Source organism: Megalobrama amblycephala, linkage group LG4 (assembly GCF_018812025.1).
Source record: "Megalobrama amblycephala isolate DHTTF-2021 linkage group LG4, ASM1881202v1, whole genome shotgun sequence".
NCBI lineage: Eukaryota > Metazoa > Chordata > Actinopteri > Cypriniformes > Xenocyprididae > Megalobrama > Megalobrama amblycephala.
Genome location: NC_063047.1, coordinates 30,489,889 through 30,505,908, shown reverse-complemented (window position 1 = coordinate 30,505,908; position 16,020 = coordinate 30,489,889). Strand labels below are relative to the sequence as shown.

Below are 16,020 nucleotides of genomic sequence, written 5' to 3'. Positions count from 1 at the left end.
GATTATTTGATGAATAGAAAGTTCAAAAGAACAGTGTTTATCTGAAATCTAATCTTTTGTAACATTATAAATGTCTTTACTGCCACTTTTGATTGATTTAATGCATCCTTGCTGAATAAAAGTATTCATTTCTTTAATTTCTTTTCAAAAAAATAAAAATAAAAATTCTTACTGAACCCAAACTTTTGAACGGTAGTGTATAATGCTACAGAAGCAGATAAATGCTGTTCTTTTGAACTTTCTATTCATCAAGGAATCCTGAAAAAAAAAGTACACAACTGTTTTCAACATTGAAAATAATCATAAATGTTTATTGAGCAGCAAATCAGCATATTAGAATGATTTCTGAAGGATCATGTGACACTGAAGACTGGAGTAACGATGCTGAAAATTCAGCTTTGCATCACAGGAATAAATTACTTTGTCAAATATACTTAAATAGTACACAGTTATTTTAAATTGTAATAATATTTCACAATATTACTGTTTTTTACTGTATTTTTAATTAAATAAATGTAGCCTTGGTGAGCAGACGAAACTTCTTTTAAAAACATTAAAAATCTTAGTGGTTCCAAACTTTTGGACTGTACTGTATATGTTGGTAAATATTGCATTATTATTATTATTATTATTATTATTATTATTATTATTGTGCATTCTTATATTTGTGCATATAAATAAAATGATTAAATGTCATTTCTTAATTATAATATATTATGTTCATTTAGTGGACTATTTAGGACTTTATTTTTTTTTTAAACTATATTTTACTTCAAACATTTTGAATCTAATTGGCAACAATCTTTTTTTTTATTTTTTTATTTTTTATAAATAATTAAATTCTTTCTATTTAAAGCTGCAGTCCACTGAGAAATCGAGTTCCCCAAGGAATTGGGTCACCTTTAGGACCCAGGCGGTAATGCCTGATCAAAAGTTATCATGATGTCTTGTCTAATTATAACCTATTTCACTATTGTATGATGTTTATTACATTAAGTTCACAAACAACATGCTTGAAATATAAAATGAATGCATATGTATTGCATAATAAAACAAACTGGATATTGGAAACAAAAACACCTAATATAATGTAAGCTAAGCTAGCAGGCTAATCGGGTAGATGTATGCTATGCTAGTACGTAAGCTAACTAAAAAAAAAACAGTAAGAACGAGAAATGCTTGATTTCACAATCTATAGCTTCAGTTATATACTAGTACAGGGGTAGGCAAGTTCGGTCCTAGAGAGAGTTTAGCTCCAACCCTGAAAAAAAAAACCTTCAGCTGCCTATAGCTTTAGTAATCCTGAAGAGCTTGATTAGCTTGTTCAGGTGTGTTTGATTAAGCTGTTTGGTTTCTCGCACAAACTGATCATTTCATGTCATCAATGGACATCAATGTGTCGTCACGAGCCGCAGGGTTTAATTTGGATTTGTCTGTGCATGTTTTTTTTTTACTCTTATAGATGGTGTTGCCATTGACATGCATTATACGGCTGACAGACCGCAACGGTTGGAGTTAAAAATCATCATTTGTGTTCTACTGAAGAAACAAAGTCACCTACAACTTGAATGCCCTGGGGTTAAGCAGATAAACATCAACTTTTCATTTTTGGGTGAACTATCCCTTTAAAAGACATTAATGGTCATTATAATGCATTTTAAACAATATAAATCATAACGTGATTTTTGCAGGAGTTATAATCAGGCGCTAAAAATACTACCCATTAAAATTCAGTTGAACCAATGGGATCACTCGGGGTCCTAAAGGAGACGTGATTCCTGGGGGGAATTGATTCAGAGATCGTTTAGGGAGATAAGAGGGTCTGTATCTCTTACCATTGGAGAAAGCGTAATGTCTAACTTAATCACGTGCGGCACCTCTCAGCCTATCGTGTCGCCGTTCAAAACTCCTCCCTGCGTACCGCCGTACCGCCAGTTAGCATTAGCCGTTACGCTTTTTTGGCTAAAGGTTGCAGGCTTGCCTTCCAGTGGCTTTGCTTGATTTCTCACCACACCGTAACTTTTTGCACTCTAGCTGCTGACAAACAGAACTGCATGTGTCTTGTGGAAGAACATTGTAGCCGGAGCTACTTCTCTCTGTTTATGTCTATGACGAGTCACGCAGGTACTGTGCTACTCCGCAGCGGTACCGACCCGACCCAGTCTAAAATAGTCTGAATATAAACACTTATTATAGGTGTACTGTAGTAATTCAGGATGAGACAAAAGTATGGTTTGGAAAATGGATTCCTGATGTTACATGCTCATTATATCATTTTTGTAAATTTTGAACACAAAAAAGTTACGGACAGCAGCTTTAAGGGAAAATACGTAAATAGGCTATATTAAATACTACTAATGTCTAAAGTCACTATGTTGATAGATCTAATGAAGAGAGAGCCATTTGATATCTGTACCCTTGATATCGGTGATTCATGAGCTACAGGTTTGCTTTTATTTCAAATACGGTAACTGAACAACCACACAACAACAACATAGAAAGGTAAAAATCAAGACAAAATGAATGAACATAATGCGTGTTACTGATAATGCTCCTTGTTTAAGGCTGAGCTTCAGTCATGGCTCACGCCAAAGTCAGAGTAGAAAACCAAAAATCTGTTATTCATACTCCCATAAAGTCATATACTGCAGTTGGAAATGTTCTGGAATCGTGCAAAAACGTGAAAAGTTGTTTTTTGTCATAGGTCCCGAGTAACGAAAAATTGAACATGGGGTAACATGCATAGATATCTCTCACTGATCTCTCACTGACCTCTGCATCATGCAATTTATCGTTCATAAAAAAACAATAACATCCACAGAGAAATGTGAAAAAATTCTTTTGAGAGTAAACAGAATGATATTTAAACATTAAAATCAAATGTACCTGATGCTTGCACATAAAAAAAGAAAATGTAATCAAATTTGAAAACCAGTTCATTTGACACACACAAAAATATAAAAAGCAAAGATATAAGTTGTATAAGCACAGCTTACAAATGAAGGTAAAAATATTATTACAAAATATCTTAGCATGTAGAAAAATATAAGGTACCATATATGGGAATAGCAGTTACTGTACACCACAATCGAAAATCTGCTTTTTGTGAACCTGCTTACAAACTCTGAAATGCTGCAGGCCCAGATCGAACATTTAACCCTATGTTCTTTGTTCAAATATAACCGTCCAGTTATTCACGAACTCTTTTTTGCATTCTGTTGGTGTCATCTTAAAAATATTTGCAAGTGCTATGGGGTGTTTTTGATAGCAAACTTCAAAAATAAACATAAGCTGTAGTCATGAGCCATTATTGTGCATTATTTTAACACTGGAAACAATGTTGATGCATTGAACTTCCTGCAACTGGACAGTCAAGAATTAATAATTAAGGTAATACCCTTCAATCTGACTTGTAGGTTGTATTATACTGGCATCTTTCAGGCATTATGATTGTTTCTTTGGCAGGACAAATAATTATATATATAACTTATTATTGTGCTGCATAAACTTTCAGTCATGTACAGATAAGAATGTGATATTTGCAATAAGGCATAAAAAGCATTTAAGATTGTTACTGGAAAATATTAATTTAAGTGCTTATTTTTAATGCAAATATCACCAATATATGTTCAAAACTGATATTGATATCCCAGAGGAGAGAGGTTATATATTTGCATTTATTTTGTGTAACTTTTAGGACTATAATAGTAGATAGAAAGTCTGAACGCCAGCATACCTGGACTAAAAGCCCTTAAATTGAAATTTTTTGGAGCCTTTATCTGGCCTGAAAAAAAAAAAAAAAAAATGCATTACCGATTGTGGGTACTTTATGGGAAAAGATAAACAAGTCTGTTTTCAAGGGAAAAACTAGAGTTTAGATTCAGCAGCAAGGATAGATATCACTGTGGATTAGCAAAGAACTATCGTTTTCAGCTTAAAAAGCATAATGCTAGGTGAAGTACTGGTGAACGTGAACCAAATGACATGTCCTAGAAACTAAGCAGACAATTTTATCATTTACAAGGTAATGAATATACATATATGGCCTGAGTGAAAATTTAATAATGGCATCATTCTTCCTGTACCTTTTAAAGTACCTTTGGTTCATTCTTTACACCAATGAATACAGTGCTAAATACAATTTTAAGACACAAAAACCTGCAATTACGATAGCATTGGCAAATTCAAAACAATGGACTTTGAGTAATGCATATGTAAAATTGAGAGCATACAAAATGAGCTTATTACATTATTCATTTACTCTTCCTTTTTAATACTGTACACAAGCCACGGCGTTGTTTCCGATTCCAGGACTTCAAAGAGTTAACGAGAACCACAATCCTTCCAAATATTAAAACCTATAAGCAGCTCGTCCATTTCAAGAAAAATCCATCCAATTCCTATATAAAATGTTTAACAAAGTTAGGAAAAACTGTACGTTTATGTTTTCAAAAAAAAAAACCAGACGCACCAATGTGATCAAAGAGGATCTATTTGACAGTCTGAGGTGGCATAATGGCCGTCTTTGGAGTGGTTTTGCCTTCCGTCTCCAGTGTTCCCTCCTTTCCTTTCTTCCTTGGTGGTTTTTTGATGGGTGTTTTCTTTGGTGTGGCATCTCCTTCAACTCTGGTCCCATTAACCCCTTGTTTTTCCAGGCTTTTAGGTTCAGGAGAAGAGTCTGAAATAGGAGCCACCATCTTCTGGAGGTTGCTGGAGGTGGGAAGAAGGGGCTTGTTGGTCCCAGTTGCAGAGCGCTTGGTCTTTTGAGGAGGGGTGGGTTTCTCTCGGTTGGCTTGAGGTGTTGAAACACCGTTGGGTTTGACGCCCACCGTGAGACCCTCGTTCCGATTAAGGCTTTGGGTCTTCTCCTTCAGCTGAGCCGCGAGGAGCGTGGCGGCCTCAGAGTTCATGTGTGGATGCATGATCTTTGGGCTCTTGGGTGGATCTTTGTTGGTGTCATTTGTTTTCTTGTCCGAGTGGAAGTTTCCAATCTTCTTCAGGGCATTCTGAAATGTTCCGTTGAGGTGCTCTATGGTATCCGAAGCTTTGTGAGATTTGCTTTTGCTTGGGGATTCGGGTCCATCTGCCTTCTTACTATCCTGATTCTTTTCTTTATTCTTGCTCGACTTCTCCTTTGACCGCTGCTTCTCATCAGCCTTTCCAGAACCTTCTGAGTTGTTCTTCTTCTTCTCTTTTTGTGGTGATGGAGTCTGGCTTTGCTCTGTTGGGTTGGTTCCGGATGTTCCGTGGATCCAGGAGACCTTCGGTTTGGTGGAAGGGTCTGGAGGACGAGGTTTCGTCTTCTCTTTCGTCTTCTCCGGTGAAGCAGTGTCCTCCTCCTCTTTGGAGTGTTTGGAAAGGCGGGCGACATGGGCGTAAACTGCTCCTATGGTTGACTCAGAACCACTGGTGGAGCCCTCGCTGTCTGAAGACTTCAGGAGAGGTTGCTCACTCCCATCGCTGACATACTGTTTTGTTGTTTCTCTTGTGTCTTTGAGGGATGTGTACTCTCCTGCATCCTCATCATTGGGTGTTGATGATATTTCTTGAGCAGCGCTAGAATTTTGCTTCTCACAGCTCTCGTTCATAGTCTCTGAAAAAGGTAAATGTAAGGGGTAAGTGGAAGAGAAAGATATCTCTATGACTGTAGTAATGTCTTAGTTCTAATTGTTAAACATCTCAAAAAGACTATAGAAAATTAAAAGAAAAATTTTCTGTGTGATTTAATGAACTGAAAGTAATATCAGCCACAATTTTTATTTAACACCTCTGTGTTGACATTTGTCATTGTTTGATCAGTCTGCAGAATCTTACAAAATTTTATAGAAAATTGGATTCTAAAACACATTGTTTTCTAAATTATTCCTCATATTTTGAATTTCAGGGGCATTTTTTGTCACGTTTGTTGCTGTATTATTAGTTTAGTATTATTTATATACTATTATAGCATTTATTCCTATTTTTAATTACCTTTCATTTTTATATATTCCATTTTTATTTTAATTAAAGTTTTTTTTTTTTAAATATAATTGTATCTACTTTTGACATTTTTATAATTTTTTAAATTTCTGTTTAGCATTCTTTTTTTCATTTCAGTTTTAGATTTAGTAATTGTAGTACTTAAACACATTTTATTTCGTTTTTTAAGGCAACGTTTCTAATTTACATTTAAATTTTTAACACCGTTTTGTTGGCATTTTCTGAACAGACAGTATACACTATATAGTGTGTATTATTTAGAACGTACAGTATTAAGCCATTTAATATTTAATTCTGAACATAAACTTTGACTATACTGATCTATATTTAAAAACAACTAACTGAGCATAGTAATAAACATCTAGAATAAAATAATGAGCACTCCTAAAGATTAGTGTATGTGTATTACCAGATAGAAACACCACAACTGCACATCATCATGGAAAAATGCCTGGGTATTTTGCCTTAAAATGCTTTTATATATTTTCCAGCAATCTCCCACACCAATGTTTCTGCAGAAAGTCCTGAGTCACATCCTGAAAGCTTTGCATCTGCTGACTTGGCCATTTATAGCGTTTGCTGTTTGTATTAACTCAATGCACGTGATATAAGCACCCAGAGGCCAAGCGTTTACCACAGAATGGGGTCATTTAATAAAATTGTCAGGAGATTTCTTAACTCCCTCATCTATTTTCCATGTTGCACAAACAGATGGCTTATCTGCGCTAGTTCCCGCTCACCTTCATGGGGTATGCAATAAACGGGCCCATCTTCGCTCGTTTCGAAGGAAGAGAAGGACTCCTGGGAAGACCATGATGGAGAAGGCTGGTCCACCACGGAGGGCGGCTCGATAATACTGTTGAAGGTGTTTTCAGGATCGTGGTGGGTGACTAAGGGTTTGGACAAGAGGAAAACAAACATAGAGGTCAGGTCAAAACAGTGGAAGAAGGCTCCCTGGGTTCCACAACACACAAAGGCTCTTTGACTACATATATGATGATGTTAGGCTCTACAGTCTGCATTAGTGACCGACAAGGGCAAATAGTGGAGTGTGGATAATCTGTATGAAAGCCAGCATTGACAGCACATGAGTGAAACACTACACTTCAAAGCACACTACTGGAATGTACTGCGAGCTACTGAAGACCTAAGAATTTAGAGTGGTAAATTCTATTATGGTTAGTACTGCTAGTTAGAGCTGGTTGTTGCTGGTGGGCCATCATAGCCATGTTGTTTAGCAGTATATGATCAAGCATGATCTGACTGGTCAACCTGGTTTATTATTAGTAGTTATTACCATTAGTCTCAAAGAATAAATTATTTTTTAGATAGATAAAACTGTACAGTATAGTGTAATTCATTTTTTAAAAATAAATAAAACTGTATTTTATAAAATTCAGTAAAAAAAAAAAAAAAAAATACTATGTACTTTTAAATTATATGTATATTATTTACATTATATGTAAATGTGTGTAGCCATTCTGAGCAGGATTTGAACCGGCATCTCCGGCATGGGAGGCGGGCGTGCTAATAAGGATGGTAAAGGCTGCGGCCTCTAGCGTCAGTCGCTAGCATGCTTCTTGAGATCAGAAGAGTGAGGTTTACATGCATAGCTCTTACTGGCCTATGTTACACTCACTCCCATCTGGGTCACGGCACCAAATTTAACCCTTCCGGTCCTAACTGCCCCATTCTGAGCGGGACTCGAACCCAGGTCACTGGCATGGGAGGCTGGCGCGCTAACAAGGATGCACCTGCCTTCCATGCCCAAGACGCCGGTTTGAGTCCTGCTCGGAGTCTTTTCAACAGATGTTTGTGTTGGATTCTTTCAACAACAGCTTGTAAGGAACTGAAAAATGCGAAGTAATCACAAAAGTTTACAAATATACAGTGGTAACTTTTTGCCCTGTTCTCCTTCGTGGGACTGTGGTCCTAATGAAGGTCACGGTGGTTTTCAAGAGGCCGCTTCCTTCCGCCCACTTATACAGTATGTGATGATGCATTCATGCTGACTTAGAAAAGATGGTCAGCTCAGAATTCCTGTGGCTTGCTGCTCACATCTCCTCTCAGCCAGGAGGAACTAGAGTAGATGCTAACCACATTTTCTTGGCCTGGATACACCTCTCTCACACTGCTCTTTTGGCTATTTGGCCATGCAAAACCTTCCAGGCAAGATCAGAAGATTGCTTTCAAGTCAACATGCATTCAAGACTGACTTCATTCACTTAAGTTTTCATACATGTTCTTTGTCTTATTATGCACGATTTTTCAATTTAATATAAGTTTCTCTGTCTCTGAAACAACTTTCCTTTTCAGGTGACATCACCAAGCCCACTTATTTTTTTAGCCCCTCCTCCTCCAACAATGGGTATGTAACACTTTCCACAATCTAATCAACTCCTGATGGATAAAAACACGTTCATCCTCATTTTCTCTTCAATAACTAGTAGCTTTTAAGGCTGTGACACACCAAGGCGATGTCAAAGAACTAGCGGCAACAAAAGCTGACTGTGTTGTCACCTTGTGTCAGCTGCATCTGGGCCAAAAGGCTGCGCTTGAACACACCATCAGGAGATTATAAAAATGTTCACGTTTTGGAATGCTCAGTTAAGATGGGATCAAATTTAAACAGCCTTCTGTCTGTGGCATCGTGACTTGTTTGCTCGCTTTCAGCTCTTTCGCATTTATTCTGGAGCACTAACTCGCTCGCTAAACTGAACAGCCAATCAGAGTGATCTCTCTCACAGACACCCCCGATTTAGCCGAACTCCCACGAATGTGAGCCAGACTAGAGCTGACGTGTTGAATACACCTCAAAAAGTAGCCCAACAGGTGCTCACCGATGGCAGACGATTGGCTTAGTGTGTCAAGGCCTTTATACAGTATGTAAAACTACCAGCAACAAGATTTACTGTACATAATGAAAGATTTATTTTGGGCACTTGACAAACTATGAGCTGTTTAGTTTAGATTATACACACACCCACAAAGTGTAGAACACTCAAAGACTGGAAAAAAAAGAAGTGACCTTTCATGTTGAGTTTTAGAGCTAGCATATGTGCTTCTTTCAGAAACACTCAAGCTTTTGCAATCGGCTAGCAAAGGGTTTATGCTAACATTCTCCCAGGGTGAAAAAAAGGCTTTGAAAGTAAATTTGCAAAAATAAACATTTCAACAGCACATAGCAGTAAAAACCACAGAGATATAAAACTGCATTTTTGGAGTTTTGCCTTCAGTGAAACAATTTACATTCCATACTTTATACTTTTTCCAAACAGCTGTAGATGCTGGAGGAACTTTTTCCGCAATGTCAAAGGAATATCTTCTCTCTGTTCTCTGCTGTTCATGTCACCAGAATTTTGATCATGCAGATTCATGATGCCCCCGTGGGTCTTGCCACACCATGAAATGGCATGACATGTATGTTGAGGATGCATGAGGACAGATACAAGGCTGTTACTAAGCCATTTACTGACAGCGGACAACTGCTGTCTTGTAAGAGACAGACTTAGACCAGTCTGGCAGCCCACCCTCTGTCTTGAACAAAAGTGCATTACTGGGACATCCCAGCTGCACTAGTCCCCACAGCTGCAGTACTCTGGTGTAGGGCAGCAGGTGGCCTGTCTCTCTGACGCCTCTCCAGAAACATGTTTATAGACTTGGACTAAGAGATATTTAGATCAAGAGCTAAAAAGCTTTGCAAGGAACATTGTTCAGTGTTCGCTCTTTACAGTGTTTCGTTGGTCTTAGTTAAATACTTGAGAAAATGGAAATAAATTAACCTAATATGATATAGAATTAAAAAGTAAATGAGCAAATCTCAGAAACATGCAGAAGTTGCGTGTCACCTCAAAATCAAAAGGAAAAATAACTATTTTTTAACTACTACGAATCTTTTGCATTGTGTACCCCCCACACGCCCCAATATGTAATGTATCCAGATGTTTAACTGTTTTTGTAATTCCCATTATTCTCAATAGCGATGTTCCCATCCAAAGTTGCGAATTTAACTTGTGTGCAAAATTGGAATTTTGCATAAAACATTTGCAAATAAAACAGAACAGTAATTGGCTCAAAATATCTGTAACAAAAATGCAATCGGGGAAGCCACTGTGACTCTTTTTTTAACATTATTTTTATTTAAATCAGTATTTTAGCAAATTCAGTACAGATACTATCAAATAATACCATGTACTTTTTAAATATATATTTGTGTAAAGTATAGTTTCTTGTTTCATTCTTTCAGTTTAGGGTTGAAATATGACGTGTTCTTGACAGGTATTGTGAGAATCATCTGAATATGCCTGTTCGATCAACTTAATTGGTGTAAAAATATGTTTTTCCTAAATCTAAATTATGGTGAGAGACAGAATGTAGGTCAGGAGGAGATGAAACAATAAACATTTTCATTCTTTTTTTTTTTGTTTTGTTTTGTTTTGTTTTCCGTTTTGTATTAAATCTGTCATTACCAGCTTTAGTATGAGTAAAAATGGCTCTGAAACACACTGAGGTAAATTTAGTCATTTCCTGCCTAAAGACCCCCAGCCCCCCATTTGCTCTCCTGTGAGGGTAGAGTTTCAAAAAAAAAAAAAATGGGGGAAGAAAAGAAAAGGAAAAAATAGCAGACCTCACTGCTCCAGTCGGCCAATGAGGATAGCAGAACCGCAACAGGAAAAGGAGGAAGAGGAAAAAGAGGGAAAGAGAGCGACATTTTCATCCAGCTCCTCCCATGAAGTGAAGAGTTTGAGGGGGTGGGGAAGAGAACAGGGTAGACGCTACATCTGCGTTTGCTTTCAGTTCTCCCTCTCATATGTTATCGCAAACCCCATTTGTTTACCAATCAAGAGTGAGCGTGAAAAGAAACATTGTTTTGAGTTGATTTTGGTCGTCTCCGGAGTCATTTAACACTCTTTGATTTGTCAGATGAAAGAGACACTTTACACGCATTCTCAGTCGATTTGGTGGATGAAAGGGCCAGTTTGTGTTTGAGAGCTGAACGCTGGTCATATCTCATCTGCTAAAGTGCCATCTTCTTATTTCTTTTTACTACTTGCTCGTTCTTTGTTGTCTATCCAGAATTTAACAGCTTGAGGGGTTTTATTGAAACGATCTGCAGGCCATAACCAACAGTGACATTATTGTTTTAGACAGGATTTTTCTTCACCCGGGTCTGATGGCAGTGACTCTTTAACTTATGTAATGTGGTAAATTAGCGTGGAAGCACATGTCTCTCGAGGACAGTATGGCTCTGGGTTTTCTCTCAGGCTCTCTGTCACTAAATAACTAAATAGTGCTCACCTGTGACCGTCTGTTATCTATACACTAGGGTATTGATTGCTTTAATTAAAGCTGCCATCCACATTCTTTGTAAAATGAGAATTCAGCTCTCGTTTCCTTGATTGGGACCTGGATTTGTGCTTGTGATTTGGAGATGACCCAAGATTCAAGTGGACTCTTAAGTCACAGCATGTCGAGACAAAGTAGTATTCTGACAAATTATACTTGAGCTTTTCTCTGAATCATTTTTCTGATCACCCTGTCGGGGTTTATTCTGAGATAACAACCGGCTGGATGTACATTATCCCTTACTTTCCCTAACAAATGAGAATTATCGTAAAGTGTTACCATTTGACCTCTTTTATTTGTGCATGCTAAAGAAAAACAGCTGTAATACTCCACTGTAAAACTAACCCACGTTTTGTTTATATTTAAAAAGTCCAAATTGCTTCATTTAGTGTTCGGCAGTGCTAACTTAAGTACGCCGTGCCTTTTACGATTTGGTCTCCGAATCCAAGTCCAAAATGAATATACCAAACAAACTGCCTTAAAAAAAAAAAGTATAATATGTTTGCATGGCCACTTTAATATTCTCTAAAACTGGCTCCTGGCAGCAGCAGCCCATACAGTTCCCCAACCACAAGAACTCCACACAGGGGTTCCATCCTGGCAAAAACAGAGGAGTCTTTGATTGGGGGAACATTCAGCTCCCAGCCGTCTGTTTTAATAAGAAATAGGGAAATGAGGGGAGAAATACGGGGAATAAGAAAACGAATGTCTGTTTGGGTACAGATTAATAAGGACTTGAAGCTTCACATGGAGCCAAGGGAAATAATACATGCACCCAGAGCATTCCATTCAGATGAAACCCTAAAGACTTTTTTTGGGTCAATGCAGACCATTTTCATTCTGACTGAAGCTTTTAGCCAGTAGAGGCAGCAAACAGAATTGCATAAATTATGATTGCTTCCAAACAGGTTCCCAACCAGTGCCACATCTGCCATTGGTCAGGCAAACAGAGAGCCCCGCCCCAAACTCACGCCATTGGTTGAGCCAGAATTTGATATGACAAACACAAACAACTCAACACAGCAATGATTTGAAAGAGCCACAGAGGTAAGTCAACCAACAAATGATTTACTTTAAGGTACAGTTCACTCAGAAAGGAAAACTGAACAGTTCTGAGGCACCATTGACTTCCATAGTATTTTTTTTTTTTCCTACTATGGAAGTCAATGGTACCCTAAAGCGACCTGGTTACAAACTTTCTTCAAAATATCTCCCTTTGTGTTCAGCAGAACAAATACATTTATGCAGGTTTAGAACAGCTTGAGGGTGAGTAAATGATGACAGATTTTTCATTTTTGGGTGAACTATCCCTTTAAGATGTATTGGGTTATGCAACTTAAGGCTTGTGTTCTTCAGTTACGCTCCATCTAGCTGAACTAGAACGCATCTTGTAGTTCTTTCTGTACATTAAACTAGGTTTAGAAAGATTTACATTGAAAAAACGACACACTGCACCTTTAAACGAACGTTTAGGTTACCAATATTAAAAATGACACTGTTTCGGCTAAAGGAGATTTTCATTAAAACATGCCCTACCACGAGAATGATGTCACTATTATACTCACTGAAGAAATTTTTTTGTTATTGAATTTGTTATTGAACTATTGAAGACTAAACATCAGCAACATCATATTAAGTGCATATCTGCTGTATGTAATTTTAGATGATGGAAAATGAAGACATACCAACAACTTTGGGTAGTTTCTGTCTTCTCAGAGGGATTCTGGGCAGTTTGGTGCTGATTCGACTGAATCCACCACAGAGGATTATTTTGGCCTTCTTGCTGTTGGTGGAGTTTTCCTGGTCAGGGCTGAAAGAGGAAGGGTGACGTTAGACCAACATTACACTGCCCTGAAATGGATTATATATTGTTGGTGTGTTAGTGTAGGGCGATAGACTTCTAGCATAAATGGCATCCACCATCACACCATAGAGATTATAGATTTGATGTTCAAAGAAGGAGAAATGTAAGGATTTATCTGCCTCACGGGCAAACTGAGGAAATCTAGGCTCAGTTGGTCTTACGTTCTTTAGTTTTCCAGCCATTTAGAAAAGGTGGAAAGTTTAAGAAAACAGCCGACTGTGATTTCTAGAACACGAGAGTCTTGAGTTTTCCCGACTGACTGCAGAGAACAGAGGAGGCTTTCACTTCAGCGAGCTGTGAACAATTCTGGTGACAGGCTTTGTTAAAAGATGTTCTTTGCCAGTGGCGAGTTTGAGATGGACACAATGGCCACGTTCACATCGCCGCAGCAGAATATGGATGTCAGTCCAGTTTTACAGCACTAAATCCGATTACATTCACATACAGTTTATGTGACTAGTACCGCTCTACACTAGTTGTTTAAAAAGCATGTTGCTAGTTAATTGAGGTTTGACTGATGGACTCATGCCTTGACTCGTTTATTAAATAGTCTTGTATTAATTATGATGATATCATTTTTTAATATTCAGCAAAGCTGCATTGATCTAATGTGACAGTAAAGACACTTTAATGATTACAAAAGATTTCAAATAAATGCAGTTCTTTTGAACTTTCTATTCATCAAAAAAAGTTTCTTGAGCAGCAGATCAGCATATTAGAATGATTTCTGAAGGATCATGTGACACTGAAGACTGGAGTAATGATCACAGGGATACATTTCATTTTAAAATATATTTAAATAGATAATACTTTGTAATAAAGTATTATTACAACTAATAATATTTCACAATATTACAATTTTTACTGTATTTTTATCAAATAACTAATGTATAATGAATGTATGGAAGCTTGTTTCTGCTACAGAATAAAACAATTTAAAAGATAATTGTTTATTTTATCTCACAATTCTGACTTTTTTGCTCGCAATTGCGAGTTTTCATCTCGCAATTCTGACTTTTTCTCAGAATTGTGAGATATAAAGTTGCAATTGTGAGTTATAAAGTCAGAACTGAGTGATGTAAACTCGCAATATTGAGAAAAAAGTATGATTTGTGAGATAAAAAGTTGCAATTTTTATTATTATTTTTTTTAATTCAGTGGTGAAAACAAACTTCTATATGAATGTGATACCCTAAAATTGGAGAAAAAAAAAAAAATCTGATTATTTAATTGGGGTAGGGGTTTATCTGACACATTCAATACATTTTAAATTTACTTTAAATTTGAATTTACTTTTTAAATTTAATCTTTTTAAATTTGATTAAATTTAATAATTTTACTTTTTGAATTTACTTTTTAAATTTGAATAATAATAAAAAAATAAATACTAGGCAAATTTTGATAAACTACTCAAACCATCAAAGCATCCTATGCATGAATGATAAGAATTCATTAACACATTTAACTATCAAATCTGAGGTTTACAAAACATTTGTGAATCCAGAGGAAAGTATTCAGGGGAAAGTCCATTTTACACACAAATTACACAGAATTTACTCATATTTGCGGAAGTTTCATGAATGTGGCCTAATGATTAAACCCTTCATAAAATCTACAAATAACTTACTTGTGAATGTACAATAAAGCACAATAAACTGTAACTGGAGACAGTGTTTTAACCTTTTAACTTTTCATTTAGAAGGCTTGACTGAGAAACTAGCGTTGATTTTCACTCACTTGCGGTTGTCTTTGTTGCTACAGAGGAAGCAGCAGCACAGCAGAGACAGAAGAACCACCAGCAGGAATGTTACCAGCGTTCCCGCAGCTATTACTCCCATCCGCTGATTAGGATCTGAGAGAGACAGATGGAGAGTGTAAAATTTGCAATATAAAAATGTCAATAACACGCGTTTCTATCCAGTTGTCTCATTTAACAGCTTTTTTCAGGAGAGATGGAGGCTGTTCAGTGAAAACATGGCTGCAGTAGGAGGCCAAAGTACAACTGAGGTGTGCAGAACAACAGGTAATACCTTCTTCTAAATACTCTAAGTTTAAGAAGTAATTGAAAATATAGAATTCCTAAAAGTATTTCATCTTCGAATCTGAAACGGGGTAATGTACAGTCAGCTGATCTTTATCACAAAATAAACTCTGACAAGATGAGGACTATTTTTAGCTTTTTTTTTAATGCAGTGATATTGAAGTTTACACAGCATAAAGGTTAATGAACCTTATAAGTACATGGCAGAAAACCACAATTGACCAATCAGAATCAAGTCTTCCTGAGAGCTGTAATAATTCCACATATTTTCAAATTTGTACTAAAAATAATTTCATGTTGCATCATTACAAATGGCATTTCCCATTAAACAGCTTTTACATTATCTTGAGTTTTTTTTTTCCCATACTAAAGAACATTGTACCAAAATTAAATGAAATGTACTTGAAATCCCCACACCAGTTCAGGAGTTTAAGAACTAGCAGTTGTGTCCTGTGAGTTGCAGGAAGTCAGCCAGTGGCTTCTTTGGATCTGTTGCCAACAGGCATTATCACTGGAGCATAATGTGTGGCCATTTGGCTCTTCCGTTCATAAACAAAGACAGGGATGGGATGCTTAACTTGGCACTGCTGACAATAAAGAATTTCTGCTGTTTGGATGCACCATATTTTTCGTCTGGATCATCCAAGGCCAATTATTAGTTCAATATGCATATGTTGTGTCATTTTTAATATTTAAGCAACATTGAAAAAGTCCAAAGGTGAAACTTAAACCCAGATAAACACAACCAGCTGGCCAAACACAAATTGTTTAGAATAAACTGTGTATTAAA

General features: G+C 36.8%; 1 protein-coding gene and 1 long non-coding RNA gene across 2 annotated transcripts in view; one reads left to right on the top strand and one right to left on the bottom strand.

Moving 5' to 3' along the window:
• LOC125267307 overlaps positions 1–16,020 on the top strand; it is a 43,002-nt gene that overhangs the window by 23,195 nt on the left and 3,787 nt on the right. Inside the window, exons 5-6 of the long non-coding RNA XR_007184648.1 lie at positions 12,234–12,372; positions 14,951–15,212. This is a non-coding gene — a long non-coding RNA (uncharacterized LOC125267307). The remainder of the gene's footprint in view (positions 1–12,233; positions 12,373–14,950; positions 15,213–16,020) is intronic.
• Positions 2,425–16,020, bottom strand: part of scarf2 (scavenger receptor class F, member 2) — a 34,124-nt gene continuing 20,528 nt past the window's right edge. The window contains exons 8-11 of the mRNA XM_048188816.1: positions 14,927–15,041; positions 13,011–13,135; positions 6,720–6,869; positions 2,425–5,593 (exon numbers count right to left, since the gene is read on the bottom strand). Coding sequence (XP_048044773.1) covers positions 4,491–5,593; positions 6,720–6,869; positions 13,011–13,135; positions 14,927–15,041 — 1,493 coding nt within the window. The 3' untranslated portion in view covers positions 2,425–4,490. The remainder of the gene's footprint in view (positions 5,594–6,719; positions 6,870–13,010; positions 13,136–14,926; positions 15,042–16,020) is intronic.